The following is a 16,346-nucleotide window of genomic DNA, read 5'->3' on the forward strand; positions in this document are numbered from 1 at the left end:
ATACATTATAACCTAGTCTACTTTACATAATATAACATCTACATATCACTAACAACCCACTACTATACATTATAAACTAGTCTACTTTACATAATATAACATCTACATATCACTAACAACCCACTACTATACATTATAACCTAGTCTACTTTACATAATATAACATCTACATATCACTAACAACCCACTACTATACATTATAACCTAGTCTACTTTACATAATATAACATCTACATATCACTAACAACCCACTACTATACATTATAACCTAGTCTACTTTACATAATATAACATATCACTAACAACCCACTACTATACATTATAAACTAGTCTACTTTACATAATATAACATCTACATATCACTAACAAACCACTACTATACATTATAACCTAGTCTACTTTACATTATATAAACTCTCTTACTTGTTGCAAATAAACTTTCTGAATGGATCAAAGATTCCCCCCTGAGATCAATCATGTCCATTTTATGTCTACATTCTCAGTTACATTTAGAAAATAACAGATTGAAAGAGAATAAATATCCTACTTACAGAAATAAGTGTGAGACATGGCCTTGTGTTGCTGTACTGTCTATAACTACCTTAACAATGACTTATTATTATTATTATTGACAGTTACCATGGAGATAAAATGTCACAATTACATGTTCATGTGATTGCATTAAATCACCTGACTGTTTCGATTTGTCTGTTAGTAAATGTTTCATAAGAGATAATTAATAAATTATATCAATTGACATAAAAAAATTACACAACCAACATGCTGGATCTCTGTTTAGGGGTCAGTGCCCTAAAATGAGTCTCTCTGGGGAGAGAGAGGAGGGGGGCCCTGCCTCTAAAATGAGACTCTCTGGGGAACATGACACCAAAGCTAAGAGGTGAGATGACAATTTTTGAAATAATTATTAAGAGTTTATTTCCAAAATGCATCACATTTGTTTTTTCATCAGAAATGGTTGCTTATGGGAACCTTCAATATTACTGTTCTCAGATTATCAGTTAATAGATTTTAGATGGGTATATCTTTATTACATTATTATTACTATTATTACTGTCCTTCAATATTACTGTTCTCAGATTATCAGTTAATAGATTTTAGATGGGTATATCTTTATTAAATTATTATTACTATTATTACTGTCCTTCAATATTACTGTTCTCAGATTATCAGTTAATAGATTTTAGATGGGTATATCTTTATTCAATTATTATTACTATTATTACTGTCCTTCAATATTACTGTTCTCAGATTATCAGTTAATAGATTTTAGATGGGTATATCTTTATTCAATTATTATTACTATTTTTACTGTCCTCTTTTTCAAGATGTGGCCGATTTAAACAGCCAGAATACATTTTTGAAATAAGATGATTTATTTTTTTACTACATCTCATTTCTAAATGGCTGCTGGGTAATTTGATTTGCATCTAAATCTTCATTCGTAGGCATTGAATTGAGCGAATGTTGCGCAGATTCACTGAGTTGCAAATCAAATGGACAGGTCTAGCTCATTGATTTGTAGATCTGACTCAGTTGCTACCTCAGATTATGAGCCTAGCAGGTGTTGTGAATTAGTTATGTAGTACCAACAGAAGGCCACAGGGTAGAGCAAGAGAGCTATAAACCCATACTGATTTTTTGCCTTAAAACCCCTAAACCAAACAATTAATCAAATGTATTTATAAAGCCCGTTTTACAACAGCAGATGTCACAAAGTGCTATACAGAAACTCTAACCCTACGTATTACCTATTTTAGCCTTAACCCGAACCCTTAACCCTAATTCTAGGGTAGGGTAGCCTGTAACACTTTTAGAAATGATTTAAGTAATGATATTATGTTAGTAGATAGCATTATAGTACTAAATAGCATTATGATTATTTTGTTAATCAAAACCTGTCTAAGCATTTTGCTTTTATTGTTTGGTTATTTTATTATCTTTGTTATTGCAAGGCAGAACACTTGATAAACAAGACACATTAGTTTAATTTTTCAAATGTGGTTTGAACTGGGTGACCTGGTAACCTCTATGTGAAAGTGCAGCAACTGGAATGGGATAGATGGGGCAGGTTTGAGATCTAAGGAATTATTGAGAAAAATATACTTTATTTCCCAGCTGCCTCACCAATGTCTGTAAGTGAAATAATAACTTTTAATTGCTAAATATTTCCAATAGAAGGCAGCATAAGACCATGAAGCATCAGTTATTGTCTACAAGCAGCAATATGATTAACATAAAATAGCATGCAACCACAGACTATATGTCTCATGATTTTCTAAAATGGTCACTCATTACTTTAGTCAGCTATATATCTCGTATTAGGGCTGTGTTGCTTTTGGGAGAACAACAAAAATAGTGACTATAGCAGGTATTGAACCCCGAGTAAATTATCACTAGTCAGAGCCTCAACCTCAGTAAACATTCATTATAAAAAACATATTATTATCTGATATTGCGAGTAAACAACCTCGGAATAGAAAAGACAAGAGTGCGTCTTCCAGCCCACCAATAAATTACATAATTCAACCCTCCCGGTTAGTAGATTTACCTCAACATGCCCCTGGAGAAGGCAGAGTGATGACACAAGCTTTTTAGCAGGGCTGAGTTGACTACTAGAGAGAGAAGGCAGAGCGGCTCGATGCTGGTTGATGAATTTGACAATGAATGTACCTGGAAAATAAGTTTTACTCGACCAGAGCTGAGTGAATTAATTCACGCTTATTGATCATCGTTATAGTAAAGTGGTATCATTTCAAAACATGAGCATAAAAACAGGTTAATAATAAACATTAATCATCATTATATATATGATATATACATCATTATATATATCATATTATATATATCATTATATATTACTTCACAATATTCTGTTAAATGCTTTTTCATTCCTTCCTCTTGCGTTAGCAGTGTGGAAAGGGACATAAATAAGCACAGAGGAGTTTTCCTGTGAGGGGGAGTGGTGGTGTATCCAGGGAGAACTAAACTAATCTTCTGAAATATCATTAGTGGTCTTATGCTGCCATCTATTGGAATTATGTAGCAACTGCAGTAGTACTGAATAATGTGTAATTCCTTACTAAAGTAGTAATTACTCAGAATTGCAAAATATAACATTTTATAGATCATTTTACCAATTACAACCATAAAATAACAATTTATTGCATAACAAACAATGAAACTGACTTACACCAAAGGCACCATACATTTATTTAATTATATATATAAAAAACGATTTAGGTGGGTGACATTTTCTGCCAAAGTAACAGCCCTGTAGACAAAGAAAAGTTCTCATTTAGGTACCAAAATATTCAAAGGCCATTTTCTCAAAAGTACGGTTACAAGTTTATCATCTTTCAAAGAAGAATTACTTTCCCATTGTTCCTCAACTGTAGTGTCTGATAAACCATTTTCTAGCTCTATTTTATCCAATGTAAAAAACATACTTTCAAATTTTGCTACATAATACCGAATCGAGACGGTCTGTCACATTTGACTGTGTAAAACCTAGCAGTACTACTGATTTCTCTGAGAGTGAGGCAGATATTTAGCATTTAGCAAAACAACATGAATATTTGTCTCTTTGAAATTAAAACATCAAGTGATAGATTTTAAACAAATACTTGTCTGTCATTGAACAACCCCATGCCATTATTCGATAGTGAGAAAACACACCAATCTCTTTCATAATTTCTTTAAACAATAAAAGCAAATTTACGAACATTTCTGAAAATGGATATATAGCGTTTTGGAATGAAACTCATTTTATATTTCCCATCTGAGCTCAGAGTAGATGAGCGATGTAATGTTTGTCTCTGTTGTGTTGAAGTCCAATCAAGCAGGAGAGACCAGCCTCCCCTGTACCCAGGTGTGTGTCCATGAAGAGTGACAAGTCTATGGAACCTCCTATATTCTTTAGAGAGGGAGACTTTTCTACTGAACAAAGGTAAGAAGAACTCATGGTTCATGGTCAGTGAGTTAAACAACACTGTCTATAGTCATTTCTCCTCTCCCATTTTCCCATTTATTTTTGTTGTTTTCATAATCCATAGGCTAATCCTTTTGTCCATAGTCCTGAAACAATGTTGAACGAACAAAACATCTCTGTCTGTCTGTCTGTCTGTCTGTCTGTCTGTCTGTCTGTCTGTCTGTCTGTCTGTCTGTCTGTCTGTCTGTCTGTCTGTCTGTCTGTCTGTCTGCCTGTCTGTCTGTCTGTCTGTCTGTCTGTCTGTCTGTCTGTCTGTCTGTCTGTCTGTCTGTCTGTCTGTGTGTTTACTCTCATGTCTTGTCCACAGAAACCAACAGGAGAGATCAGAGTCAGAGATTCTCAGTGGTCAGTCTTCCCAGAGACATCAAACAGACCTGGCCTCCATATTCAGAGTATGTGGTCCTGTTATGTACATTTGTTTTTGTTTACCTCAAGTGAAGTTGATCTGACAATCATTCAATAATGTGTTAATGAGAAAGCATTTAGTCTATTCCTTAACTTATTTACTTAATTTATTTCAGTTGCTTGAAGAGAAAATTATGACATTTGTAAAGAACGAGCTGAAGATGTTCAAGAGGATTCTTAGTCCAGAACTCCCAGAAGGCTTTGAGAGTCAGAAGCAACATAGGGAAGTGGTGTATGCTGAAGATGAGAAGCAGGAGAGCAGTGCCAGAGAGGGGGCTCTGAAGATCACACTGCACATCCTGAGGAAAATGAACCAGAAGGAGCTTGCTGACACACTGCAGAAATGTAAGATCTGTCTGCTTCATGTTGAATGCTGTTTTATAACATTTAAAAGCTGTAGCTAAAGTCCAGCTAAAGTAGCTGTGTAACTCAATGATATTGTAGCAGCCTTAACACAACACCTAGTGACCTCATCAAGTAGCAGCAGGGATGTGTTGTGTTGATTAATTTAGAGAGAGAGACAACATTAATAATACCATCAATAATAATATAATCAGTCACACCAGTCTGTAATACAATATGAAAACATTTACACATTTATACAGTCAGTTATTAAGAGAATAAATTATTATAATTTAAAACTTTATCACATTCCTACAATATTGTAGGCATTAAAACAGACGTAATATTAATATCCTCTGTGTTATTTCTTCATTCAGATGAGCTTACTGTGATTTGCCAACGTGAACTCAAATCTAATCTAAAGAAGAAGTTTCAATGTGTATTTGAGGGGATCGCTAAACAAGGAAACCCAACACTTCTCAGTAAGATCTACACAGAGCTCTACATCACAGAGGGTGGAACAGGAGAGGTCAATAATGAACATGAGCTGAGACAGATTGAGACAACAACCAGGAAACAAGCAAGACCAGAGACTGCAGTCAAATGTAACGACATCTTCAAACCCTTAACTGGACAAGACAAACGTATCAGAACTGTGCTGACAAAGGGAGTCGCTGGCATTGGAAAAACAGTCTCTGTGCAGAAGTTCATTCTGGACTGGGCTGATGGAAAAGCAAATCAGGATGTCCAATTTGTATTTTCATTCCCTTTTCGGGAGCTGAATTTGATGAAAGGGGATGAACACACTTTGATTGATCTTCTCAATCACATCTCAATGGAAACCAAACAATCAGGAATCTCCAACTACGACAAGTACAAAGTTCTGTTCATCTTTGATGGTCTGGATGAGTGCCGACTGCCCCTAGACTTCAAGAATAACAAGATGTGTTCTGACGTCACAGAGTCAACCTCAGTGGATGTTCTGCTGACAAATCTCATCAAGGGAAATCTGCTTCCCTCTGCTCTCCTCTGGATAACTACCCGACCTGCAGCAGCCAATACAATCCCTTCAGTGTGTGTTGACCAGGTGACAGAGGTACGAGGGTTCAATGACCCACAGAAGGAGGAGTACTTCAGGAAGAGATTCAGTGATGAGGACCTGGCCAGCAGAATCATCTCACACATAAAGAAATCAAGGAGCCTCCACATCATGTGCCACATTCCAGTCTTCTGTTGGATTTCTGCAACAGTCCTTGAACACATGTTGAAACATAGGAAAGAAGAGATGCCCAAGACTCTGACTGAGATGTACACACACCTTGTGGTGTTTCATACCAAACAGAAGAATGAAAAGTATCTTGGGAATGAAGAGACAGGTCCACACTGGAATAAAGAGAGCATTATGTCACTGGGAAAACTGGCTTTTCAACAGCTTGTGAATGGCAATCTGATTTTCTATGAAAAAGACTTGAAAGAGGCTGGCATTGGTGTCAATGAAGCCTCAGTGTACTCAGGATTGTGCACACAGCTCTTTAAAGAGGAATGTGTGCTGTACCAGGACAAGGTGTACTGCTTTGTTCATCTGAGCATTCAGGAGTTTCTGGCTGCTGTATATGTGTTCCTCTCATTCATCAACAACAATGAGAATCGAATGGACAAACTGCAATCAACGTCCAGGAACTTTTCTGTGAGGATCAAACAAAGGCGTAAAGTTACTTTCTACAAGAGTGCTGTGGATAAAGCCTTACAAAGTGAGACGGGAAACCTGGACCTTTTCCTCCGCTTCCTTCTGGGCCTCTCACTGGAGTCCAATCAGAAGCACTTACGAGGTCTACTGACAAAGACAAGAAGCAGCTCACAGAGCCATGAAGAAACAGTCAAGTACATCAAGGAGAAGATCAGGGAGAATCCCTCTCCAGAGAGGAGCATCAATCTGTTCCACTGTCTGAATGAACTGAATGACCATTCTCTAGTGGAGGAGATCCAAAGATACCTGAGATCAGGAAGTCTCTCAAAGCCCAACCTGTCACCTGCACAGTGGTCAGCTCTGGTCTTTGTGTTGCTGACTTCAGAAAAGGAGCTGGATGTGTTTGACCTGAAGAAATACTCCAGATCAGAGGAAGGTCTTCTGAGGCTGCTGCCAGTGGTCAAAGCCTCCAGAGCTGCTCTGTGAGTAAATAAAATGACATATAAGAACTAATCATCAGGAAGAAATATTCAGTTTAGAGAAAAATATGTATTATAATATGTGTATAATATTATATTGAAAAACATATTGAATAAATGCATTGATGTTCACATTAGTATAACATTTTGACCATACAATTCTAGGAGACGGAAGATGAATCTATATGTTGTTTGGGAGAATAAACCAAATGCATCTGCCATTGTCCTTCTACACTACTGGTGTTAAATTAACAGTGTGTTTGTGAAGTCATGATGATCTCTTTGTCAGGCTGTCAGGCTGTGGAGTCACAGAGGAAGGCTGTGCTTCTCTGGTCTCAGCTCTGGAGTCAAACCCCTCACACCTGAGAGAGCTGGATCTGAGTAACAATGACCTGAAGGATTCAGGAGTGAAGCTGCTCTCTGCTGGACTGGGGAATCCCCACTGTAAACTGGAGACTCTGAGGTCAGTATTCCTGTAGTTGGTCAACAAGTGATAACTGTTCACCAGATCCACATGTGTTTACCAGACACACATAGTCCACACCATATGTGTTTGGACAGTGAAGCTTACAGTTTTACATTTGGTGCTCTGCTCCAGCATTTTGGATTTGAGATAGAATGTTTCATATTAGGCGACAGTACAGAATGTTACCTTCTATTTGAGGGAATTCATACATATATTTTACCGTTTAGATATGAATAGTGAATAATGATGAATAACAAAGTTATAGAGGAACAAATATCAGTATAAATGCTAATCTCCCCTGGTAATGGTAATGGTGAGAGGTCAGCATGTTTTGTTGTCGCCTCTGTTATTGGTAATGGTGAGAGGTTAGCATGTTTTGTTGTAGTCTCTGTTATTGGTAATGGTGAGAGGTTAGCATGTTTTGTTGTAGCCTCTGTTATCGGTAATGGTGAGAGGTTAGCATGTTTTGTTGTAGCCTCTGTTATTGGTAATGGTGAGAGGTTAGCATGTTTTGTTGTAGCCTCTGTTATTGGTAATGGTTAGAGGTTAGCATGTTTTGTTGTAGCCTCTGTTATTGGTAATGGTGAGAGGTTAGCATGTTTTGTTGTCGCCTCTGTTATTGGTAATGGTGAGAGGTTAGTATGTTTTGTTGTAGTCTCTGTTATCGGTAATGGTGAGAGGATAGTATGTTTTGTTGTAGCCTCTGTTATTGGTAATGGTGAGAGGTTAGTATGTTTTGTTGTAGCCTCTGTTATTGGTAATGTTGAGAGGTTAGCATGTTTTGTTGTAGCCTCTGTTATTGGTAATGGTGAGAGGTTAGTATGTTTTGTTGTAGCCTCTGTTATTGGTAATGGTGAGAGGTTAGCATGTTTTGTTGTAGCCTCTGTTATTGGTAATGGTGAGAGGTTAGCATGTTTTGTTGTAGCCTCTGTTATTGGTAATGGTGAGAGGTTAGCATGTTTTGTTGTAGCCTCTGTTATTGGTAATGGTGAGAGGTTAGCATGTTTTGTTGTATCCTCTGTTATTGGTAATGGAGAGGTTAGCATGTTTTGTTGTAGCCTATGTAACTTTCTCACTCATTATTATTCATGATTCATTCATGATTTGTATTAATCAAGGCATCATCAGGATTAATTTAGTAGTGTTTAGAAACATGGTATCTACTCACTTATAAAGAAAATTACTCCAGTCATCATCCACCACTGAGTTTCTATTGGGCAAAACACAACCCAAAACAAACTGCAAATGTGTCAATATCACCTCATATAAAACATTTGATCTGAAATCCAAAATGTTGGAGTATAGAGCCACATTTAAAATGTTAGCTTCACTGTCAAAATAGATATGGTGTGGACTGTATACTCAATACAATCTAAATCTGATACCTCACTGTCTGTCTTTTGACTGATACTGCTTTTTAAACTGGTCTGGTCAGTCTACTCAAATATTTGTAATACACATTTTTCTCTCTACATGCAATACTTTGATAATTTGTCATTTCAAATAATGAAACATCCATTTATGAATAGATTTGGCAGGTTTCAGGACACTGATGTATCTAAATAGGTTTAAAAAATATACTGCCACTATTTTCACCAGCAAAGAATAGCAGTGTGATTTTAATATGATTTGACTCTTTGCAGGCTGTCAGGCTGTCTAGTCACAGAGGAAGGCTGTGCTTCTCTGGTCTCAGCTCTGAGGTCAAACCCCTCACACCTGAGAGAGCTGGACCTGAGTAACAATGACCTGAAGGATTCAGGAGTGAAGCTGCTCTCTGCTGGACTGGGGAATCCCCACTGTAAACTGGTGACTCTGAGGTCAGTATTCCTGTAGTTGGTCAACAAGTATTTGTATTGTATTGTATTTATTATAGATCCCCATTAGTTCCTGCCAAAGCAGCAGCTACTCTTTCTGGGGTCCAGCAAAATTAAGGCAGTTCATAGACTTTTAAAACATTACAATACATTCACAGACTTCACAACACACTGTGTGCCCTCAGGCCCCTACCACATATCTACAGTACTAAATCCATGTTTATCGTGTGTGTGTGTGTGTGTGTGTGTGTGTGTGTGTGTGTGTGTGTGTGTGTGTGTGTGTGTGTGTGTGTGTGTGTGTGTGTGTGTGTGTGTGTGTGTGTGTGTGTGTGTGTGTGTGTATCTCTTTACAGGCCCCTCTGTTCCATAAGGTGTTTTTTATCTGTTTTTTAAATCTAATTTTTAGTTACTTGATGTGGAATAGAGTTCCATGTAGTCATGGTTCTATGTAGTACTGTGGAATAGAGTTCCATGTAGTCATGGCTCTATTTAGTACTGTGGAATAGAGTTCCATGTAGTCATGGCTCTATTTAGTACTGTGGAATAGAGTTCCATGTAGTCATGGCTCTATGTAGTACTGTGGAATAGAGTTCCATGTAGTCATGGCTCTATGTAGTACTGTGGAATAGAGTTCCATGTAGTCATGGCTCTATGTAGTACTGTGGAATAGAGTTCCATGTAGTCATGGCTCTATGTAGTACTGTGGAATAGAGTTCCATGTAGTCATGGCTCTATGTAGTACTGTGGAATAGAGTTCCATGTAGTCATGGCTCTATGTAGTACTGTGTGCCTCCCATAGTCTGTTCTGGACTTGGGGACTGTGAAGAGACCTCTTGTGTCATATCTTGTGGGGTATACATGGGTGTCTGAGCTGTGAGCTAATTGTTTAAAAAGACAGCTCGGTACATTCAGAATGTCAGCACATTTTACAAATACTGGCAGTGATGAAGTCAATCTCTCCTCCACTTTCAGCCAGGAGAGATTGACATGCATATTATTAATATTAGCTCTCTGTGTCCATCCAAGGGCCAACCGTGCTGCCCTGTTCTGAGCCAATTGCAACTTTCCTAAATCCTTTTTTGTGGCACCTGACCACACGACTGAACAGTAGTCAAGATGCGATAAAACTGGGGCCTGTAGGACCTGCCTTGTTGATAGTGCTGTTAAAAAGGTAGAAACTAGAGCCTGTAGGACCTGCCTTGTTGATGGTGCTGTTAAGAAGGTAGAAACTAGGGCCTGTAGGACCTGCCTTGTTGATAGTGCTGTTAAGATATTAGAAACTAGGGCCTGTAGGACCTGCCTTGTTGATAGTGTTGTTAAGAAGGTAGAAACTAGAGCCTGTAGGACCTGCCTTGTTGATAGTGTTGTTAAGAAGGTAGAAACTAGAGCCTGTAGGACCTGCCTTGTTGATAGTGTTGTTAAGAAGGTAGAAACTAGGGCCTGTAGGACCTGCCTTGTTGATAGTGTTGTTAAGAAGGTAGAAACTAGGGCCTGTAGGACCTGCCTTGTTGATAGTGTTGTTAAGAAGGTAGAAACTAGGGCTTGTAGGACCTGCCTTGTTGATAGTGTTGTTAAGAAGGTAGAAACTAGGGCCTGTAGGACCTGCCTTGTTGATAGTGTTGTTAAGAAGGTAGAAACTAGGGCCTGTAGGACCTGCCTTGTTGATAGTGTTGTTAAGAAGGTAGAAACTAGGGCCTGTAGGACCTGCCTGGTTGATAGTGTTGTTAAGAAGATAGAAACTAGGGCCTGTAGGACCTGCCTTGTTGATAGTGTTGTTAAGAAGGTAGAAACTAGGGCCTGTAGGACCTGCCTTGTTGATAGTGTTGTTAAGAAGGTAGAAACTAGGGCCTGTAGGACCTGCCTTGTTGATAGTGTTGTTAAGAAGGTAGAAACTAGGGCCTGTAGGACCTGCCTTGTTGATAGTGTTGTTAAGAAGGTAGAAACTAGGGCCTGTAGGATCTGCCTTGTTGATAGTGTTGTTAAGAAGGCAGAGCAGTGCTTTATTATGGACAGTCTTCTTCCCATCTTAGCTACTATTGTTTCAATATGTTTTGATCATGACAGTTTACAATCCAGGGTTACTTCAAGCAGTTTAGTCATCTCAACTTGCTAAATTTCCACATGATTTATTACAATATTTATTTGAGGTTTAAGTTTTAGTGAGTGATTTGTCCCAAATACAATGTTTTTAGTTTTATAAATATTTAGGGCTAACTTATTCCTTGCCACCCACTCTGAAACTAACTGCAGCTCTTTGTTAATTGGGGAGGACAGGCTTGTAATGTCTGGAGGGAATAAGTGGAATGGTATCAAACACGTGGTTACCAAGTGTTCCATTTCATTCACTCTGTTCCAGACATTATGAGAGGTTAAGTGTTGCAGTCATTTCAGTCGCTGACGTGTTGAGTCATCCACATACATAGACACACTGGCCTTACTGAAAGTGGCATGTCGTTAGTAAAAATGTAAAAGGTTAGCATGTTTTGTTGTATCCTCTGTTATTGGTAATGGTGAGAGGTTAGCTTGTTTTGTTGTAGTCTCTGTTATTGGTAATGGTGAGAGGTTAGCATGTTTTGTTGTAGCCTCTGTTATTGGTAATGGTGAGAGGTTAGCATGTTTTGTTGTAGCCTCTGTTATTTGTAATGGTGAGAGGTTAGCTTGTTTTGTTGTAGTCTCTGTTATTGGTAATGGTGAGAGGTTAGCATGTTTTGTTGTAGTCTCTGTTATTGGTAATGGTGAGAGGTTAGCATGTTTTGTTGTAGTCTCTGTTGTTGGTAATGGTGAGAGGTTAGCATGTTTTGTTGTATCCTCTGTTATTGGTAATGGTGAGAGGTTAGCATGTTTTGTTGTCGCCTCTGTTATTGGTAATGGTGAGAGGTTAGCATGTTTTGTTGTCGCTTTTATTATTGGTAATGGTGAGAGGTTAGCATGTTTTGTTGTATCCTCTGTTATTGGTAATGGTGAGAGGTTAGCATGTTTTGTTGTCGCCTTTGTTATCGGTAATGGTGAGAGGTTAGTATGTTTTGTTGTAGTCTCTGTTATCGGTAATGGTGAGAGGTTAGCATGTTTTGTTGTAGCCTCTGTTATTGGTAATGGTGAGAGGTAACATGTTTTGTTGTAGCCTCTGTTATTGGTAATGGTGAGAGGTTAGCATGTTTTGTTGTTGTCTCTGTTATTGGTAATGGTGAGAGGTCAGCATGTTTTGTTGTAGCCTCTGTTATTGGTAATGGTGAGAGGTTAGCATGATTTGTTGTAGCCTCTGTTATTGGTAATGGTGAGAGGTTAGCATGTTTTGTTGTAGCCTCTGTTATTGGTAATGGTGAGAGGTTAGCTTGTTTTGTTGTAGTCTCTGTTATTGGTAATGGTGAGAGGTTAGCATGTTTTGTTGTAGCCTCTGTTATTGGTAATGGTGAGAGGTTAGCATGTTTTTGTTGTAGCCTCTGTTATTGGTAATGGTGAGAGGTTAGCATGTTTTGTTGTAGCCTCTGTTATTGGTAATGGAGAGAGGTTAGCATGTTTTGTTGTAGTCTCTGTTTTTGGTAATGGAGACTTTCTCACTCATTATTATTCATGATTCATTCATGATCTTACTCAATCATGGCAGTCACATGCGTGATGCAGTCATTGTGTTCAAAGAATATGGGACCAAATACTAAACTATTGACTACTTTAATACACTATAAGTGAATTGGTCAGAATACTTCAAATAAAAGGTGATACCCTCAAACAATAGCAGTGTGGTTTAAGGCACAAGGCGAGACCCAGATGGCACGGGAGGCAGATGGTTAGAGTCTTTGATATTTATTAATATACTAAAAGGGGTAGGCAAGAGAATGGTCGTGGACAGGCAAAAGGTCATAACCAGATCAGAGTCCAGGATGTACAGTGTGGCAGGCAGATTCGAGGTCAGGACAGGCAGAATGGTCAGGCAGGCTAGAGGTCAGGACAGGCAGAATGGTCAGGCAGGCTAGAGGTCAGGACAGGCAGAATGGTCAGGACAGGCAGAATGGTCAGGACAGGCAGAATGGTCAGGCAGGCTCGAGGTCAGGACAGGCAGAATGGTCAGGCAGACTAGAGGTCAGGACAGGCAGAATGGTCAGGCAGGCTAGAGGTCAGGACAGGCAGAATGGTCAGGCAGGCTAGAGGTCAGGACAGGCAGAATGGTCAGGCAGGCTAGAGGTCAGGACAGGCAGAATGGTCAGGCAGGCTAGAGGTCAGGACAGGCAGAATGGTCAGGCAGGCTAGAGGTCAGGACAGGCAGAATGGTCAGGCAGGCTAGAGGTCAGGACAGGCAGAATGGTCAGGCAGGCTAGAGGTCAGGACAGGCAGAATGGTCAGGCAGGCTAGAGGTCAGGACAGGCAGAATGGTCAGGCAGGCTAGAGGTCAGGACAGGCAGAATGGTCAGGCAGGCTAGAGGTCAGGACAGGCAGAATGGTCAGGCAGGCGGGTACAGAGTCCAGAAAACAGGCAAGGGACAAAAACCGGGAGGACTATCAAAAAAGAATAGAAGCAGGAGTAGGGAAAAACGCTGGTTGACTTGATGAACATACAAGACGAACTGGTACAGAGAAACAGGAATCACAGGGATATATACACCAGGGAAACACAGGGATATATACACCAGGGAAACACAGGGATATATACACCAGGGAAACACAGGGATATATACACCAGGGAAACACAGGGATATATACACCAGGGAAACACAGGGATATATACACCAGGGAAACACAGGGATATATACACCAGGGAAACACAGGGATATATACACCAGGGAAACACAGGGATATATACACCAGGGAAACACAGGGATATATACACGGGGATATATACACAGGAAACACAGGGATGGATATATACATCAGGGATATTTACACCGGGGAAACACAGGGATATATACACCAGGGAAAAACAGGAATATATACACCAGGGAAACACAGGGATATATACACCAGGGAAACACAGGGATATATACACCAGGGAAACACAGGGATATATACACCAGGGAAACACAGGGATATATACACGGGGATATATACACCAGGGAAATACGGGGATATATACACCAGGGAAACATAGGGATATATACACCAGGGAATCACAGGGATATATACACCAGGGAAACACAGGGATATATACACCGGGGAAACACAGGGATATATACACCAGGGAAACACAGGAATATATACACCAGGGATATATACACCAGGGAAACACAGGGATATATACACCAGGGAAACACAGGAATATATACACCAGGGAAACACAGGGATATTTACACCAGGGAAACACAGGGATATATACACCAGGGAAACACAGGGATATATACACCAGGGAAACACAGGAATATATACACCAGGGAAACACAGGAATATATACACCAGGGAAACACAGGGATATATACACCAGGGAATCACAGGGATATATACACCAGGGAAACCCAGGGATATATACACCAGGGAAACACAGGGATATATACATCAGGGATATTTACACCAGGGAAACACAGGGATATATACACCGGGGAAACACAGGGATATATACACCAGGGAAAAACAGGAATATATACACCAGGGATATATACACCAGGGAAACACAGGGATATATACACCAGGGAAACACAGGGATATATACACCAGGGAAACACAGGGATATATACACCAGGGAAACACAGGGATATATACACCAGGGAAACACAGGGATATATACACCAGGGAAACACAGGGATAAATACACCAGGGAAACACAGGGATATATACACCGGGGAAACACAGGGATATATACACCGGGGAAACACAGGGATATATACACCAGGGAAACACAGGGATATATACACCAGGGAAACACATGGATATATACACCAGGGAAACACAGGGATATATACACCAGGGAAACACAGGGATATATACACCAGGGAAACACAGGGATATATACACCAGGGAAACACAGGGATAAATACACCAGGGAAACACAGGGATATATACACCGGGGAAACACAGGGATATATACACCGGGGAAACACAGGGATATATACACCAGGGAAACACAGGGATATATACACCAGGGAAACACATGGATATATACACCAGGGAAACACAGGGATATATACACCAGGGAAACACAGGGATATATACACCAGGGAAATAAGCGACACCTGGAGGGGGTGGAGACAAGCACAAGACAGGTGAAACAGATCAGTGTGTGACATGAATATGGAGAAAAATATACAGTATATATAATATAGTAATATAGTATACTGCCACTATTTTCACCATCAAATATTAGCATTGTGATTTTAATTTGATTTGACTCTTTGCAGGCTGTCAGGCTGTCTAGTCACAGAGGAAGGCTGTGCTTCTCTGGTCTCAGCTCTGAGGTCAAACCCCTCACACCTGAGAGAGCTGGACCTGAGCTACAATCACCCAGGAGACTCAGGAGTCAGACTGCTCTCTGCTGGACTGGAGGATCCACACTGCAGACTGGAGAAACTCAGGTATGTAGAGGGTTTATGTCCATGTTCATATCAGACATGTTTGACTTATCAGGCTGGTTAAGACAAACATTCTTACCACCACTTGGACAAAGTTATATCCTGACTGTGTGTGTGTGTGTCCAGTCTGTGTGTGTGTCCAATCTGTGTGTGTGTCCAGTAAGTGTGTGTCTGTCCTGTGTGTGTGTCTTTCCTGTCTGTGTCGAGGGTGTGTGTCCAGTGTCCAACCCTAACCCCACATTGGACACACACACACAAACACTGGACACACACACAAACACTGGACATTGGTCTGCTGTGTGTGTGTGTGAGTCCAGTGTGTGTGTGAGTCCAGTGTGTGTGTGTGAATCGAGTGTGTGTATCACTGACAAAGGGACACTGAGTCGCCATCATCCCAAACCCCAAACCCTGGATAGAGGGTGTGTGTGTGTGTGTGTCCTGTGTGTGTGTGTGTCCTGTGTGTGTGTGTGTCCTGTGTGTGTGTGTGTCCTGTGTGTGTGTCCTGTGTGTGTGTGTGTGTGTGTGTGTGTGTGTGTGTGTGTGTGTGTGTGTGTGTGTGTGTGTGTGTGTGTGTGTGTGTGTGTGTGTGTGTGTGTGTGTGTGTGTGTGTGTGTGTGTGTGTTTGAGAGTTCAGGTGTATCCCTCAATGACTG

At 40.0% G+C, this 16,346-nt stretch overlaps 2 protein-coding genes across 6 annotated transcripts in view; both read left to right on the plus strand.

The window, feature by feature from the left end:
• The window catches only part of LOC139531770 (NLR family CARD domain-containing protein 3-like), a 393,069-nt gene that overhangs the window by 20,888 nt on the left and 355,835 nt on the right, over positions 1-16,346 (plus strand). The gene's annotated exons all lie outside the window — the stretch shown is intronic.
• LOC139571076 (NLR family CARD domain-containing protein 3-like) lies at positions 796-16,316 on the plus strand. Its single transcript, XM_071397213.1, has 7 exons — positions 796-898; positions 3,851-3,967; positions 4,317-4,401; positions 4,531-4,789; positions 5,134-6,925; positions 7,212-7,385; positions 15,523-16,316. Exons 1-7 carry the CDS (start codon positions 816-818, stop codon positions 15,755-15,757), a joined length of 2,745 nt encoding a protein of 914 aa, XP_071253314.1. The 5' UTR covers positions 796-815; the 3' UTR covers positions 15,758-16,316.

This window comes from Salvelinus alpinus, chromosome 1, assembly GCF_045679555.1.
Source record: "Salvelinus alpinus chromosome 1, SLU_Salpinus.1, whole genome shotgun sequence".
Taxonomy (NCBI): Eukaryota; Metazoa; Chordata; class Actinopteri; order Salmoniformes; family Salmonidae; genus Salvelinus; species Salvelinus alpinus.

Coding starts and splice junctions, on each gene's coding strand:
- LOC139571076 (XM_071397213.1), top strand. CDS start 816: ATGAGTCTCTCTGGGGAGAGAGAGGAGGGGGGCCCTGCCTCTAAAATG. Junction 3,968..4,316: donor GACTTTTCTACTGAACAAAG/GTAAGAAGAACT, acceptor TCTTGTCCACAG/AAACCAACAGGAGAGATCAG. Junction 4,790..5,133: donor TCTGCTTCATGTTGAATGCT/GTTTTATAACAT, acceptor TTCTTCATTCAG/ATGAGCTTACTGTGATTTGC.